The sequence below is a fragment of the Prionailurus bengalensis genome, chromosome A3 (assembly GCF_016509475.1).
Source record: "Prionailurus bengalensis isolate Pbe53 chromosome A3, Fcat_Pben_1.1_paternal_pri, whole genome shotgun sequence".
Lineage (NCBI taxonomy): Eukaryota > Metazoa > Chordata > Mammalia > Carnivora > Felidae > Prionailurus > Prionailurus bengalensis.
Window position 1 is genome coordinate 132,481,534 of NC_057354.1, and position 17,198 is coordinate 132,498,731.

General features: G+C 54.4%; 1 protein-coding gene across 3 annotated transcripts; it reads right to left on the reverse strand.

The window, feature by feature from the left end:
• Positions 1–1,689: 1,689 nt before the first annotated feature.
• Positions 1,690–16,061, reverse strand: SLC66A3 (solute carrier family 66 member 3). 3 transcript variants are annotated; one of them, XM_043604523.1, is made up of 7 exons: positions 15,726–16,053; positions 10,549–10,631; positions 10,394–10,463; positions 8,299–8,356; positions 5,685–5,805; positions 3,446–3,487; positions 1,690–2,072 (listed from the first exon to the last, which is right to left on the reverse strand). In XM_043604523.1, the coding sequence occupies exons 1-7, from the start codon at positions 15,866–15,868 to the stop codon at positions 1,981–1,983; spliced, it is 609 nt and encodes a 202-aa protein (XP_043460458.1). In that variant the 5' UTR covers positions 15,869–16,053; the 3' UTR covers positions 1,690–1,980. The 3 variants fall into 3 exon arrangements, with proteins under 3 accessions (XP_043460458.1, XP_043460460.1, XP_043460459.1); XM_043604525.1 differs by lacking the exon at positions 15,726–16,053 and adding an exon at positions 10,751–11,188; XM_043604524.1 differs by lacking the exons at positions 8,299–8,356; positions 10,394–10,463 and adding an exon at positions 10,293–10,373 and having other exon boundaries at positions 15,726–16,061.
• Positions 16,062–17,198: the final 1,137 nt, after the last annotated feature.

The window sequence follows — 17,198 nt, forward strand, 5'->3', positions numbered from 1 at the left end:
AGGCTCCAGGCTCTGAGCTGTCAGCACAGAGCCTGACACAGAGCTTGAACCCATGAACCTCGAAATCATTAGCTGAAGTCGGATGCTCAACCGCCTGAGCCACCCAGGTGCCCCTGTAACCAGTGGGTTCTTATCTAGGATACTTACTGGCTGCCGGATCCGGGACAGGTTATTCACTCAGCTTCAGTGTTTACATCTTTTGTAAAATGGAGACTTTTCCTTACAGGATTGTTGTAGGATTAAATATGATAATGTGTGTAGGATATCTGGAATAGTTCAAATGTTTGTTCCCTTTTCTGCCAAAGGGGGGAAAAATGGGGAACTCTTCACCTAAGAGTGTGTATTCTTTTTATTTTTTAAGTTTACTTAAGAGAGACAGGCATAGAGAGAGAGTGTGGAGTGGGGGGGGGGTGGGAAGGCAGAGAGAATCCCAGGCAGGATCCTGTCAGCATGCAACCCGACGCGGCGCTTGAGCTCACGAACCATGAGATGGGGACCTGAGCCAAAATCAAGAGTCAGACGCTCAACTGACGGGACCACCCAGGTGCCCCTAAGATAGTATTTTCTTAAAGGAGAAGCTTTAAGCAATGATAAATTTCTAATAAGTATATTTAAATAAAATGGACTCAAATCACCTAATTTGTATTTATTCCTAATGGTTAGATTATAATTGCCTATGAGAAAAGGTTCACTTGGACTTTTTTTAAATTGACAACTGTGAGGAACGCCTGGCTGGCTCAGTTAATAATAGAAGCATGTGACTCGATCTCGGGGTTGTGAGTTCAGGCTCCACGTTGAGTGTAGAGCTTACATAAATAAAAAAATGACAACTAGGATTTTAAAAGCTACAGAATGATTTATTTAACTTACATAGGACACTAAAACATTTTCTAATAAACACCATTTACTTATTACATATAACAATGCCATTCAATTATAAAGGGAAAGAGCTTTTAAATTCTAGCGTTTATAAACTTTTACGGTAAAATGCAGTGTCCAATAATCCTAACATCACGTTTAGAATATAACAAGAATAAAATCCGTAAGAAGTTGACAGCACCCCAGCAATACCTTTTACTGCATCTATTTTCAGTGGACATTTTTGTTTTTCAAAGGTGTGACTCTTAAAGATGGCAGCATTGTGCTTGAATCAGAAAGTTCATCGGGACTGCCTCATCCTACTGCTGTAGAGACTGCAGCCAATCGACCTTTCCTTAGGAATTAAAGGCACTATATGAAGTTACAGCACTACTTGGGTATATAAACTCGAGCCAATTACGATTTTGCTTGCCTCGATACCCTTACTATAGCCTAAGGAGGCATTATCGTGTATTGTGATACAGCAAGGCCATCCTGTTACATCTAGATTAAAAAAGCCGCCCCCCGGGGCGCCTGGGTGGCGCAGTCGGTTAAGCGTCCGACTTCAGCCAGGTCACCATCTCGCGGTCCGGGAGTTCGAGCCCCGCGTCGGGCTCTGGGCTGATGGCTCAGAGCCTGGAGCCTGTTTCCAATTCTGTGTCTCCCTCTCTCTCTGCCCCTCCCCCGTTCATGCTCTGTCTCTCTCTGTCCCAAAAATAAATAAATGTTGAAAAAAAAAAAAAAAAAAAAAAAGCCGCCCCAGAAAGTGACCCTGGTAATTTACTACAATTTCACTTCTGACTGAGTAAAATCCCACTCCGTTCATAATCATTTGTGCTCTAGAGAAGATTTATTTCTTAGAAGATTCTGAAAGCTGAAGAGCATTGTCTTGACTGCTCGACTTGCAGGTGTCCGAGACCTGCCTCCGCCTCACGAAGGGGAGGAGTGGGAAGGAAATCAACATTTCTCAACAAGTGTTCAAGTGGCTCCTGTCCAAAATACATCTGGCTTCAATTTAGCGTTTCTGAAGCAATTGAGTAAACTTATAAGAGACCTTGATTCAGCAGTGAGCTTTGGTTCAGTTATTAGGAATCCACTTCGTGTGGAGGGGCAGCACATCTGTTATTCAGCCTTTACCGCCGTCTTCCTGTAGCGAAGGACCGTGGTGGTTACCCACACGTTTAAAGCAAGCATGATCACGAAACGTGTAAGAACTGAAATCGATCAAAAAGAAAAAGTATGTTAAAGAGTACTGTTTTCACGTTCTAATGCAAAATCACTCCTGCCCTACCGCTCTAAGTAGAAGCCTAAAAGCCTAAATAACTGCCCACCCCTACCCCCGTCTACCACGTAAGATTCACAACACCGCCTCGTGGGAACTTTTCAACAACATGCTTCCAAATAGTTCTGGGGGGAGAGCACTTTACCCTAAGTGACTCGACGAACACTCCCCTGAGGAGAGTTAATGTACCTTTGTGGTTGTGAAACATTTGTAAGATACCAGCTAAGCTGTTCTTAAAAGATTGTCCCCAGATACACAGATCGCTTTCAGGGACAGCTGTCACTTTAATTACAAAGCAAACCATAGCTAGAACATTCCCAATCTTCCAAAATGGTAATACGTAGGTTCGTTTTGTTGTTTCCTTACGGCTGGATTCTTCTTCCCACACACAGGATTCTTCAAGTCCTGCGGAAAAGACTCAGACCTCTTTCCCCACTTGACCCAAGTTTATGGTTTGACCACAGTACTTTTAGTGTTTTGCTCACTGCTGACAGAAGGTGTTGCAGCCCAAAATACAGTCTCTGCAAAGGGACAGGGGTGCCTCACTCTGCTGTAACCATATTTCTCAAGGAACAATTAAGTGGTATGTGTACCAGGGACATGTCTCTAGTCTTCATAGAACGGGTGACACCATTTGTTTCCATTCTTTTCCAAAAATGTATATGCTTGGCTGGGGAGTGGAAAACAGCCTAGGGAATTACTAAGTTCTTTTTACATCAACCCACGTATTTTCTCCTCCATCACAGTGTCCCCCTTAAAAAAAAAAAAAAAACAAGGATGTGGGGGGGGGGTGTCAAATGATTGTCACCTCAGTAGAGTCCGTCCTCACTCCCCCCCAGCCCTCCTGTTCACTCTCCACGGCTAAGCCACGTGTCCCCCGCTCACGGGCTTGTCATCGTCTCTTCCCCCGTCCCGCCATCTCTCTCTTCAAATTCACCTCCCCAGGCCCCTCCAGCCAGGTCACATTCCCCCATCAGGTGCTCCTCCCGGCCTGCTTTTCCAGAACACATTTCCCAGTATTCTCGAGTAGCTAATTGTGTGCTGACCGCACCGTCCGTCTCCACCCACCGCTGGCGTGGAAGCGTCACGAAGGCGGCAGTCTACGACCTCGTGCTGCAGGCCGTATCCCCGGCGCGAACACGAAGTAGGTGCTCAGCCCTGTAAGCGGGGGCTGACGCCCGGGAATACACCGTGGCCTCTAACTGTACGTGGAGCAAGCTGACCCGTGAAACCCTAAGACAACTTGGGAGGAGCCACCAAGGGCACGCAGTCCAAAAAAATGGGAAGAAAAAAGATTTCGCTTACTCGTAAGATCGCCGGTGGTCATTATCGTTGTTATTATTCTTGCTGTAAGAGAAGATATTCAGCAATGTCAACTTGCTTCTCAGCTACGTCGGTATTCAGCTAACATCTTCCCATTTCAAATACAGGAATAGATGCTAACTGTTCCTGAAAGATCTTGGTAGCACGGAACACCAAATTGGTACTGTATTTTATAAAACCTCTCAAAGCCAGCCACGCGTCCTAGCCCAGTGGTTTTGAGGCTCTCCCAAGAGCAGAAGCAGTGTTGCCCAAGGGACCGGGGAGAAGCCGAGAACCCACGGTGTGTGCCCAGCCACAGCTCCCCCACCCCAAAGAGCACGTTTGGAAAATCTCATACGTATGGGACTTCTGGTAAGGTTTACTTTAAAGACGGGCTTCTACTAACAACAGAGATGTCTGGGTGGCTCAGTCGGTTAAGTGTCCAACTCTCGACTTCAGCTCGTCATGATCTCACGGCTTCATGAATTGGAGCCCCACATCGGGCTCTGTGCTGCCAGCACGGAGCCTGCCTGGGATTCTCTCTCTCCCTCTCTCTCTGCCCCTCCCCTCCCCCACTCACGCCGTCTCTCTCAAAATAAATAAATTAAAAACTAATAATAATAAAGAAAGGCTTCCACTAATGAAACGCAAGGTTTTTAAAATTTTTTTTTTCAACGTTTATTTATTTTTGGGACAGAGAGAGACAGAGCGTGAACGGGGGAGGGGCAGAGAGAGAGGGAGAGACAGAATCGGAAACAGGCTCCAGGCTCCGAGCCATCAGCCCAGAGCCTGACGCGGGGCTCGAGCTCACGGACCGCGAGATCGTGACCTGGCTGAAGTCAGACGCTTAACCGACTGCGCCACCCAGGCACCCCGAAAAGCAAGGTTTTTAAATGACTGAACTTGACCCCCTTCTTTTGTAGAGATTTTCTAGGTAAAGGAAACTGAGGCCCAGCAAAGGGCAATGATTTCCCTAAAGGTCTAACTAGAACTGTTCCGTTCAATTCGTTTGTCTGGTATAGCACTTTCCTTCGTGGCCACAGGAGACACGTGTGGGAGATGTGACGTGGGATTTCGAGGACACTACCTGTAACTCCACGCCTGCCCTTCCTTCCTGACCCGAACCCACCCACACAAAACTCTCCTTCTGCCTCACACATCACACATTTAGGAAATTAGGTTTAAAGCCAGTTCACTTTTTCCCCATAAAGTTATAATCCTCGGTTTGTTATGTATCCAATATGTATTTAAGGACTTGTTCAAGCACAGAGTACCATGCAGAACAGATGGAAATGTAATACATGGTCTTTAAAGTTACAAGTTCCAAAGATCTCCTACAAGAAAATTTAAGAAACAACACTTAAGATTACCTGAAGGTAAAAATTAGGGAGCTAATAAGTAATATATCAAATCAGCAATTCTAGAAACATATATATACATATATATATACACCTATATACATACACATGTATACATGTATATATATTTCATAACTATATATATATATATATCATAACACTTCAACATCTCAAGCAAAAAATAAAACCCAAGAAGCCTTAATTTTACATAACTTGGGACGTAAAGACCTCTTCCAGAAACCCCTGATGGAGAAATCGGTCCATTAATACACAGAAGAAACATGAAGCATAGTTCAAATACCTAAAACTAATAAATGTAAGTAACGTCATAGCCCTGAATTTTTAAAGTTTTCTACCTAAATTAGCGTGTGTGTATATATATACATATATATGTATATATATGTGTATGTGACGTGTGTGTGTGTATATATGTGTGTGTGTGTGTGTATATATATGTATGTATTTTAGGTTCCTGCAAGAATCCAGATGAACAGTGGAAATTCTGAACTTGAGACCAAACAACATGGCTCCAGGAAAAGTCTATTCATTCTCAAAAGCCAATGTATGCTTTTCATCTCTCCTCTGTTACATCAGAAAGGGTCATATTTTAAAAACAAGTTAGTGGATTCAATATAATCAACCTATTGATGCTTTTCAAAGAGCAAAAGAGGACTGTTGATGTTCAGCCAGATTTTTGGAGAAAGGGGTGTTTCACATTTGTTTTTAGCAAGTGGAATAGGGATCTTGCAGAGACTGGAAAGTAGCCTGCGTGCCATCAGAATCATAAATACGGATCCACTTGGAGGTTCTGTGTGCAAAGGATTAACGCTTGTGGGACCGTGACGGGGGGGGGGGGGGGGGGGGGGACGGCGTCTGGCTCTTACTTGCACAGGTGTATGCAGCGAGGCTCCAGGTGAGGGCGCTCACGGTGCCTGAGTCCCTGGTCTTCCACAGGTACTGGAGCTGAGCAAACTTGCTGGCCACGCTGATGAAAGTACTTAGATTCTGTTTGCAGGCAAAACATGAGAAAGTTAGGAGTCCCTCAGTTGAAGAAACAAGAGCGCCATGTACTGAGCGCGCTTCTGAAGCCAAACTGTCAGCACAAGAGACAACCGGTTTGTGCAAGGACAAAGCCCGGGTTCGGTGAAAAAGCAGGCAGCAGCGAGATGCTGGTTTACATAAATGCACCAATCCCACTGTTCAGTGGGTAACTGGTGGGCGTGCAGCTGGTGCGGAGGTGGGAGTAAGGATCACTGCATGGCCACAAAGGCTCATCCATCTGACCACCTGCCAACAGAAGCAGACGAGAGAGAGAGAGAGAGAGAGAGAGAGAGAGAGAGAGAGAGAGATAAGATGGATAGAGAAGATAGATGGATGAATGGATAGAGAGATAAGATGGATGGATACATAAGGTAGATGGGTGGGTGCATGGATAGACGGAGAGATAAGATAGATAAGAGAGGTGTATGGATAGATAAGTAGATAGATAAGATAGATGATGGATGGATAGATGGACAGATGGGTGGATAGATGACGGATAGACAGATGATAGAGAGATAGGGTGTTTTAGAGCCTGGGGAAAACCATGCTGCTTTGAACACACAGACTCATCAAGTCCAAGCAGCAGGCGAGGCACACGGGCTCTGAATTTCTAGCTATTCCAACCAGTCCTTGAGGGGCTGCGCTCAGGTCCTCTACTGCCCCGCGAGGTAAGAGACCACCACGAGTTGGCCTGCGGCGCCACAGCGCCCTCCCCGGCGAGCGGGGCCCGGCCCGGTGCTGTAGGTGGAGGGGACACCAGGGGCAAGGCGCCCCGGAAGTCAAGAGAACCAAAGGATCCAAGGGGGAATCCTGAGCTGGGGCAGCAAATGCTACAGAGAGGCCAAGGTGAGGACCAGCAAGCGCCATTGGCTCCAGCTCGAATGCAAGTGGCTGGTGTCCTTGACCGGAGCAGCCCGTTTAACTTCCGACCCTCAGGAGGAAAGCAACATGACTGGGTGGGGGGTGGGGCATCGGGTCTGGCTCTGCTCGGTCCCCCGCACCTGTCGCGGGGCTGGCCCTTGACCCGTTCTTATTGGGTTACAGCAACATGTCCTGGTAAAGGCGGAGGAGGGAAGGAGCGGCTGGGACATAGGAGGACTGTGGAGAAGTCCGGGCGAGTGAGCACTCCAGGCAGAGAGCAAGGGCCTGCGCTCAGATCCGAAGACAGGTCACGCCAGGAGCACACGGCTCGGACGACTGACGCCAGGTGGGAAGATGGCGTCTGCAGCCCCGGCCGGTGGGGAGTCGGGTCGGGACCGCGAGCACGGAGGACCGGGCCTCGGAAAGCCTGGGCACGAGGACTTGGGTAGGGCCCTGTCCACGCGTGTCAGGGGGAAGGCCACTGCCGAGCAGATACGCTAACCGCGTCTGCTGGACCTTCCACCGGATCCGTCTTCAGGAGGAAATGCCATCTTCGGCATCAAGAAGAAGGAGTCTTCATAACCAAGGCCCGGAAAGATTTCGCAAATAAAAATACACGACGCCCGGGGAAACTTGAATTTCAGATCAACAACAAGTAATTTCTAGCATAGGTACGTCCCGTGCAATATTTGGGACATATTTATGCTAAAACCCTGCCCATTTGCTCCCCGTAGGTCACAAGGTTGGAATGTAACACCCTTCCAAGCAAGGGTCAAAGCCAAGACGCTGGGGAGGGGGTGGTGAAGTTCATGAGCCTGGGTGTGACCACCTTCTCCCTTTGGGTGGAGAAGCAGAATCCAGTCACTTTGGAGAGAGGATCTGGGCTCAAATGCTCCCTGACCCACGCTCGGAGCCCTATTCTCACACTATGGGACTTTGGGGTCTTACCGAAGGTAGGATAAACGCACAGGGCTAACCGTTTTCCAAGGACAAAAATGTTCCGGGGGGGGGAGAGGGGCAAAGGTAAAAAAAAAAAAAATCATGAGTATGGGGCCTGTGGGTGGCTCAGCCGATTAAGCCTCTGACTTCGGCTCAGGTCGCGATCTCGCAGTTCGTGAGTTCGAGCCCCGCGTCGGACTCTGCGGACAGCTCAGAGCCTGGAGCCTGCTTCCGATTCTGTCTCCCTCTCTCTGTCTCTGCCCCTCCCCCACTCATGCTTTGTCTCTCTCTCTCTCTCTCTCTCTCTCTCTCAAAAATAAATTAAAAAAAAAAAAACATTAAAAAATTAAAAAAAAAAAATGAGTATGTAGCCAATGTGTAATCATTAACCTGATAAGAAGCTCTTTATTTGAGGCTCATTCTACCACCATTGCTCCTTCTGTTGCTGTTAATTACCTCCCCAGCCAGGTGCTCTACGGCCCCCCCCAAAAAGGAAGTAAGAAAATGTGACCAAACGCCTGAGTGAGACTAACGCCTTGTTAACATCGGGCTAGGACTGTGCTTTCACCCCCTTATCCTTCAATTAGGTTAAACACTCGGCCCATCAAGTTCTTTGCAGGAACGGTGGTCTCTCGTCTCCAGGGGCGACGCACTTACCATGGCCAGATCTATGATCCACTTCTGCAGGGGAAGGACGAACCACGAGGCCACAGATCTACCGAGCGCTAAGGGAGACAGCAGCGGCTCGGCCGCCCCCCGCCCCGCGCCCGTGGGGACACGCCAAGAGCACGGAGGTGACGCACATAAGCCAACCCGGGAAAGGCTCTGCGAGGACCGGTCCGATTCGGAGAAGACGAAAAAGGCTCAACGTAACAGCAGATCACAGAAGAAAACTGCCAAGCGCCCTGCCTGTGTGCTTCCAAACGATTCTGCCCGCCCACTTCCTTCCCCGCCATGCAGACCTCTCCAGGGTGATGTCAAAAGTGAAGCATTTAAAGGAGCAGCTCAACTTTATAGGGCAGGCACGTTCTGCAAAACTGGGGTCACGTGAAACTCTCTTTCCCCCTTTCCTGCTAACCCCAGTGCAAACCCAGGTGGGGACAGGAGGAACGAAAGCGGATTTTCATCACGCCCAGTGAGGCGGCAAAAAGCACAGAAAGTCCGGCTCCAGAAGCCGGGCGGGTGAGGGGATGACCACCAGCCTCTGCTGTGACCTTGGGCAAGTCCCATTCCTTCTTTTGACCTTGGTTTGCTTATCCGCAAAACGGTCTTAACATTCCTTTGCCCCATCTACCCCCCCTCAGTGCCTCAGTGCACATCACAGGGACCCAACGCGCTACGATTATAATGAACGACGTTACTTAAATGGAGGGATCGAAAGAGACGATGCCCGGTGTGACTAGAACGAATTCCTGGCAACCTGGTCAACGCCAGAACGGCAGCTGGAACCTAGGCAGATGAAATCTTGTTTTTAGAACACTCTAACTCAGTTTCTTAAACAGAGGGCACCCAGTTAAATTTGAATTTTCAGACCAACAAAAATAGTCTCTTAGTATAGTATGACCCATGCAATATTTGGGACATACTTATGCTTAAAAAAAAAAAATCAGTTACTATGGTAGCCCTACTTCTGGCTCATCACCACTCACAGAAGGAGGTTGTAAGTATCCCGCTCATCCAGGGAGCTGCCCAGCTTTTGCAGTCCACAGCCTCACCACCCGTACAAAGGTAAATTGTCGTATTTTATTTAAACAGTAAACGACACGACGCTTTTCATCTTCAAAGTACTGTTTTCAAGACCCTTTTACCGGCTGGGCAGAGCTGCGCAGAGAGAAGCTGAGTGGGAAGGGTGGGTACAGACAGCAGGGCGTCAGGACTCAGTCCCCTCCCTACACAGCCGCCTAGTCGGACAGCCGCCGTGAGGCTGCCGCTTGCTCAGCTTGTCCTGTGCTCCTGGTACTGTGATCCTTGCCACAAGGCAGGCATGACTGTGTCATCTCACAGGCGGGACGGGACAGGACGACTGCAGCTTAGGGAGCTCCCGGCCTGTGCCCACGAACACCCAGGGGGTGGGCGCAGCAGGTGTCCCCCAGCCTCCACGTCCCAAGGCGCCCAGCCCAGCGCAGACAGGAAGGGTGCCCTCCCTCTCTCCTCCCCCCTGCGGGTGTACAAGTAACCCGCCCGGGTCACTTCGCAGACACGGCCGCATTAACTGGCTGCCACTGGAAAGGCTTTCCTGGCTTTTTAAGGACCGCGAATTCCCAAGAGAACCTCTGAAGGTTTACAGAACCGAAACAAGAGCCCGGCCCCTGTTCACAGAAGAGGCACCGTGAGCGAGCACAGGTCTGTGTCACGACCAGATGCCCCGCCCACCCGCCACCACCAGGACCCTTCTAATGTCTTGGCCACGATTTTCGCTTTGAACCAGCTGTCCAGAACCCGCACGCCCACACTGTCGGGCAGAGAGGGCGCCTTAGTGGCCTCTGGGTTCACGACAGACATTCCCGTTATTATGACTTCACATACTTTGGGGACATTTTCTCAGGGAAGAAGAAATGTCTCCGCCTCCCCTGAAGAATGAAGCTGGGACGGGCCTGGTGCCCGGGGCTCGGGGTGGGGGGAGGCCCCGGGCAGGGTACCTATTCACTCACGCGCATTGGGGATCTTTTTCAGTTTGACCACAAGAACGCAGATCTGGCAAAAGCACCTGACTCCCCAGTCCCGTTGGATCCCTGGACAATGAAAAGGATACACGGCCATGTACGGGGCTGCTCCTTTCACGTTCCCGTTGAAATGGAAGGCACACAGCAGGAGGAGGACGTCTGAAAGAGAAAGGCTGTGAGGGAGGCGGGAGGGGGGGCCCAAGGGCTGTTGCCCGACACGGAGGGGGTCCGAGGGGCCAGTTACCTTGTGCGATGAGAATGGGATACTCCAGGTAGGTCAGCAGCGGGTACTCATAGTAACACTGGTACCGGAGAAACACCAGGAAACTGGGGAGAGAGGGGGAGCGTCTGAGCTGGGGCCGGCCCAGCACAGGGCGGCGGGGAGGCCCGGCCAGCGCCCAGGAGCCCGGGTTCGTGTGCAAAACCCTGGACCTGCTGGTTGGCACCTGGAAACGTCAGGGGGTGGGGGGAGATTTCGCACACAGAGCGTGGGACGGTAACTTAATACTGTCCGCAGCTTTTCGAGCATCCGGGACTGCCTGGGAGCTGGGCGTGGTGCACGTGGTCACTGCCAAGTCCCTGGAGACGGTGGCACAAGTGAGTTTCACTGAGGTCCGAGCGGCAGGCCAGGACGAGAAGAGACGGCGCTTCTGGCCCCAGGCTGGCCCGCCCTGAGCGGGGGAGCAGTCATCTGGATGATCCCTGTGGCCATCCAGAATGCTCCCCGTCGAGGAGGAGCAGTGGGCGAGAGGCACGAACAGTTGTCAGTTCCTTAAGAGAATTCCAGTTCTGAGGGCCGCCTGGGTGGCTCAGTCAGTTGGGCGTCTGACTCTTGGTTTCGGCTCAGGTCGTGATCTCACGGTTTCATGAGTTCAGGCCCCACGACAGGCTCTGCGCTGGTGGCGGGGAGCCTGCTTGGGATTCCCTCTCTCCCCTTCTCTCTCTGCCCCTCCACCACTCGCAATGTTGTTGTCTCTCTCAAAATAAATGAGGAAGGAAGGAAGGAAGGAAGAAAAGAAAAAGGAGAAGCAAAGAGAAAAAGAAAGAAAAGAAAAAGAGAAGAAAAAGAGAAAAGAAAAAAGAGAAGCAAAGAAAAGAAAGAAGAAAAAAGAAGAGAAGAAAAAAGAAAAGAGAAGCAAAGAAAAAAAAGAAAAGAAGAAAAGAGAGAAAGAAAAAGAAAAGAAAGAAAAAAGAGAAGAAAAGAAAGAAGAAAAAAGAAAAGAGAAGAAAAATAGAAAAGAGAAGAAAAGAAAAAAAGAAGAAAGAAAAAGAAGAAAGAAAGAAAGGAAAAAAGAGAAGAGAAAAGAAAAAAGAAAATTCTAGTTCTGAGAGGCTGGAATTTGGGGGGGGGGGGGGAGTGGCAAGTAAAAACCCCAGGACCCGACCCTTGTCGGGACAAAAGGCCTGAGCTTCCTGCCTCTCCAGCTCTCGGCCCAGCCAGTCAGCTCCCTAAGCACCTAAGTCCCCCTGCTGTCCCCTCAGAGTCTGTTTCATCCCCCAGGTGAACCACAGCCTCCATCACTCATCCAGACGTAACCCCCTCTCATTTCCTCAGCTGGGGGAGGGGGGTTCACAAAGCACCCAGTGGGCTGGGGAGCCTGTGCCCTTGATCCTGTTTCCGACCTTGGCTGAGCTGGGGGCGAGGGTCACAGGATGGGGGGAGGCCAGCGGTGGCCCGAGCACAGGGGTCTCCAGACCAGGCCTCCGGCACCTTTCTGTCCACATCTGAGGGGGAGCCCAGGGGGCCAGGGGAGGGGGCAGCTTCAGCTCACCCACCCCTGCAGAGCAAGGCTGCAGCCAGCGGGGCCCGGGCACTTCGGGAAGCCTAGACAACGACCCAGCCGAATGAGCGGGCGGTACAACCGAGCAGGCGTTGGGGGGTCTTTGCCACCTGCTCGCTCTTCACTGAGCGCACCCCCCTACCCCCAGAGTGCAGCCACAGACCTTCAGGACAGGCACGAGCCCTACGGTGTCAGAGCTGAGGTCACGGCCATCCACTGTGCCCTCCACATTTTACAGACCACTTGGGGAGACTGAGGCCCAAGAAACCAAGGTCATATGAGAATTCAGGGAAAAGACAAAGCCGAGCCCATGAGTTTCCCCGGCCACCAGCAGTGGTGCCTGCCACCAACCCCCGCCCCACCGTGGCCCTCCAGGGGGGCCGGGTGGCCAGGCTGCAGTGTGCACGCGCGCGCTCTCTCTCTCTCTCTTGCTCTCTCTCGGGGATCCAAACGTCCAAGGACAACCATCTGTCACTCCTGTGGCCTGGGGGCAGTTAGGTGTCCTTCTTTGATTTTTAATGTCCTTCTTTTCATCAAAAAGTAATACATTAGAACCCTCCTTACAATAAAGTCAGGCCGAACGGTGTCTGACCCGCGGCCCCACACACCTGTTGGTATTCCTGGTCCGCTCTGCAAAGTGACTGGAGTTTCCTTCCTCCACACACAGGCTAGAGGTCTGAACGAAAAACGACACATGTGCTCACAGAGGCAGCGGCTCGAGAGCCGCTGGAGCCTCTTCCAAAGGAATCTTTAGCCAGACACCAGAAGTCGGCCTGCTGGGCCTGGGGAGCGGAAGCAGGGTCACCCCCCCCCCCCCCCGGGGCTGTCTTGTCTGGGCGGAGGGCTGAATCGGGAGTCTGAAAACCCATCCACGGAAGGTTCCAGAGCAGGTGCAGAGAAGAGAACTGTGTCTGGAACCCAGGAGGGCACAAGGGGGCAGAGCAGGAGGGATGCCTGGAAGGAGGGGTTGTTGGAGCTGCTGAGGCAGGCGCGCTCCCATCAGCCGGGGAACCCGGGCGCGGGCGGGGGCGGGGGGAGGCGGAACGTCAGGCTGGCACAGCCTGGGCAGAGAGGTGCCTGCTATGCACTTCCTGCCAACTTCCTCCCCGCTTCCCCTCCCCGGAACCTGTCTGGGACACCTGTTCCAGCAACGGAGAAAATGAGCAGCCTGCTGGCAGGGCGCACCCCCCCCCCACCCCCCGGCTGCCTGGGGTCCCGTCTGTGCCGCCTTCTGCGCCAGACACGGTGCGACCCGCAGCCAGCCTCCCCCTCCCCCAGCCGGCTGAGCCAGCTTCGTCTGCCCTGCAGGCCTCCCCCTCACTAAACGTGGGGCCTCCAGTGGAGGTTTGGTCAGCTCCTTTTCTTTGCTGACGCGGGCGTGTGGCTGTCGCCCTGCACACGTCGGGAGGCATTTCTAAAATCCAGGCATTTTCTTGAACTTCACACCGATGCGCATTCAAAGCCATTTTCTGGTCTAAGATACAGCTTATGCTCCCATTGACCCGGTTCTCTCAAAAATGGGCTTTCAGCGTTAACAGATCAGGACCCAAGGCAGGTAGACGTCCCCCAAGAAATTTATTCTGGCTTTTGCTTCCCAGGACGCCAAAGGGTCCCCCTGATGGCGATGCCCTCCGGGTTCTGTCTGCCGGAATTCTGGCTGCTACCCTGCTCCTGGCCCGGTAGTGGGCGCTGGTGGGCAGGCGGGCAAGGCGGGCACCAGGCACAGGCAGGCCTGCGGTGCCCCCCAGCTTCTCCAGGGCCCTCACCAGCGAAGGCTGGGGAAGGAAAAGAGAAGGGGGCAGGGTGTTGCCAACCCGCTCCCCCCACCCACGATATTGCTGACGAGTCTAGGAAGCGGAAAAACCCAGTGAGTGTGGAGAGCGGGGGTGCGCCAGGCTTCAGGATGGAAAGGGCCAGGCCCGGGTGAAACCTAGGGCCCAGCTGCTGCCGGTGAACTTGGGCACGGTGGGTCACTTCCTCCGCCTCAGGCTACTATTCTCTGGGGATGAAAACAATGCTTACTCCCTAGGGCGCCCTGAGGAGCGAGTAAAATAGCGCCAACACACAGACCCACTAGTAAGATAAAGCGAGGTGTAGATAAAACCTCGGAATCCAGCGGAGGGAGCACCTGATCACTTCCAGCTTCGGGGAGAGGGTGGAATCCGGCCGGGCCTAGACACAGCCACGCGCACACAGCAGCCTGCGTGCCTGGCCCTCCACGAAGCGTGAGCGGCAGGCCGGCCGGCCCTCCGCCTGCACGGCGATCCCCGCGGGACACGCCCGAGGCCGCCTCCCGCGCCGACTCCGGCTCCCCCGCCCACGCGAGCCCACGTCCATTGCCAGGAGGGCAGGTGTTGCCGAGGTGCACGGTTGGATAGAGTGACAGCCGACACCTGCTGGCTGCGCCTGCCGGGTTGTATGTAGAGTGTGGGCAGGCTCCCGACTCGCCTCCTTGGGCATCAGTCGGACTTCCACTCACCCCGCAATGGGCCAGCCCCACCTTCCCAGGCTCAGGGACCCGTTAAAAACCGTGGCCCTCCCCCAGGCCGTCCACACCCTCCCGGACACTCCCCCACCGCTCCTCCCCCTCTCCCATCCCCACCCGAACTGACGCGGCGGCCACTTCGAGGCGGTGGAGAACTCTCCAATCCTCGCTATCCAGCCTGGGGGAGGGGGGGGTCCCAGTGTTGTGGGGTCGTTTGCAAATCAGAGCCGGGTCACACATCCGCCAGTCGGCCGACTCTCTTGATAAAGCATCTCCCCCGCTGGGCGCGCCGGGCGCAGGACCCCCCACCTCCCCCACCCCGAGGTCTTCTTCTCCCTCCCTCGTCCCAGGCTACTTTCCAGCCCAGGCCCCCCCGGGTCGTGCTTCCGCCGAGGACCCGCCCGCGCGGTCGCCGTGTGATAACCCGGTTGGGGGCGGGGGGAGGGGGGCGGCGAGGAGCCAAGTGGGGAGGAGCGGCCTTGCCAGGGACTCGCGGGCAGACTCCCGGGCTTCACGTGCCCCGCTCTCCCACCAATTCGAGGCCTCCCAACCGAGTTTTAGAACTCTGCTTTTCGCGCTTACATCTTTAAATACTGAGTCAAGGCATCCACTCCGAATTTCTGATGGATAAGCGCTCTCCCAGCGGCACTGGCTCCTCTCTGGCTGGCTCTGGCCCGATTTCGTCTTTCTCCCCTTCCTCCAAAGAGCCCCCCATTCTCGGAATCCTCCCAACCCAGGTGTTAACTTTCTAAAGGCGGAGGATCAACGCCTCGCTTTACACGCGAGGAAACCGAGACCCGAGCTAAGAGGTATCGGCGGGGGGAGGGGGAACTCAGGGCGGACGTGTATCAGAGGGCCTCAGGTGCAAATGGCCTAGTTCCAAAACGCGCGGTTGCGCTGCGGCTAACGGGCGGGGTGAGGGCCTGGCCAGGGGTCGGTTTCCCCCATCTGTAAGCTGGGCACGCGCAGTCCGTGCGGGGAGCGGCAAATAAACAGGGGAGGCGAGCGGTCCCGGGAAGTGCCCCCCAGCGGCCGGGCGCTTTCGGCCCCGCTCCCCGGCCCTACTTAGACCCACGGCGCGCTCCTGAGCTCCCGGGCCGCCCAGGCCGCAGAGGCGAGCGGGGAGGGCAGCCGCCCCCGCCGCCCCGGCCTTACCCCGCCAGCTCCAGAAGTAAACTCGGGAGGCTGATGCCCCGCGCGCTGCGCGCCGCCAGCACCGCGGAGATCTGCGGCAGCTTGAGCGCGGCGCACACGCCCAGCGTGCTCCAGTTGCAGAACAACAGCAGCAGCTTCTCCATGGCGCCGGCGGGGCTGGGGGCTCCGGCTCCGGGCTTGGGGGCTCGGCGGAGGCGGCCGCGGCGCGAGGGAGGGGGAACGGCTCAGCGCTGGGCCTCCCCAGGCGCCGAGTCCTTCCGCCTTCCCTGGGCACCCACGCCCACGCCCACGCCCTGGGCCGCCCCGCCGGGGCCCGCCCTGTCGGGGTCCGCTCCTCCGCCCGGATCTCCGCCCCCTCCCTCGCCCTGCCCCGCCCCGCCCGTGCTCCTCTCCCCTGCCCCGCCCCCTCCCCAGGTCCGCCTCGGGCCCACCCTCGTCCGGGGTCCGCTCCTCCGTCCGGATCTCCGCTCCCGACCCCGCCGGCGTTCGCCCCTCACCACCGCGGACCCCGCCGTCCACCTAGTGCGGGTCTCGCCGGGACCCCGCCCCGGGGCCGCCCAGTCGGGGAGCGCTCCGCCCCTTCTGCCCGCTCCGCCTCCGGCCCCGCCCTGTCCCGGGGCGGCCGCTGGGCGGTGCCCTCCGCAGACCGGACGCGCCGCGGGGTGCCGAGCTGCCCGAGACCCCCCCAGACGGTTCCGCTTTCCCGAGGGTGGGGTGGGTACAGGCTGAATCCCGGGAGGGCGGACGTGCACCCCCTCACGGGGAGCTGGACCGTGGTGTTGGGGTTTTGCACTCCCTAAGCGCCTTCCTTTCTTCGTTTTTCTGACTATGCATTTCAGAGATGCAGACTTGGAAGGACGTTAAGGACCCAACTTCGTTTACGTGCGTCCTCTTCGTTTTGCCCGGGGACACAGGCTTTGGCCGTCACTGAGGGGTCACTGAGGGGCCAGAACGGCCCGGGGTCGGCTCACTTCCTGCCCTTTCCCGAAGCTGAGTGTGGGGGGGGGGGGGGAGCGTCCCTCCCCGCCACCCGGGCCTTAGCCCTCCAGGCCCCTGGAAGTCCCGCCCTTCACCACTTCAGAGGGAACGTTTTTTCTTAAGGCGGTTAAATAGATTCTGTGATCAAAGAAGGTAGACGCGGCAGAAAATGAAGGGGCGGGGTGTGTTCTCCAAGCTCTCAGAATCGCAGAAGCAGGTCCCGGTCATGGAGCAGCAAAAAGTCACAAAAATGCAGCGCCAGAATCCACGGTGGCTGGTTTGGCACCGTGAACCTCAGCCAGGCTTCCAGGCTTTCCTTCTGTCCCTGCGCCTCCAGTCCTCACCTGGCCATCAAAAACCTTACCCTGGAAGAAGAAAAACAGGTATCGAGTCCTTCTAAGCTAAGGGAAACAGGATGTTCGGAAGGAAACTTTTTTAAATTTTTTTTCAAGTTTATTTTCGAGAGAGAGAGAGAGGCAGAGCGTGAGTGGGTGA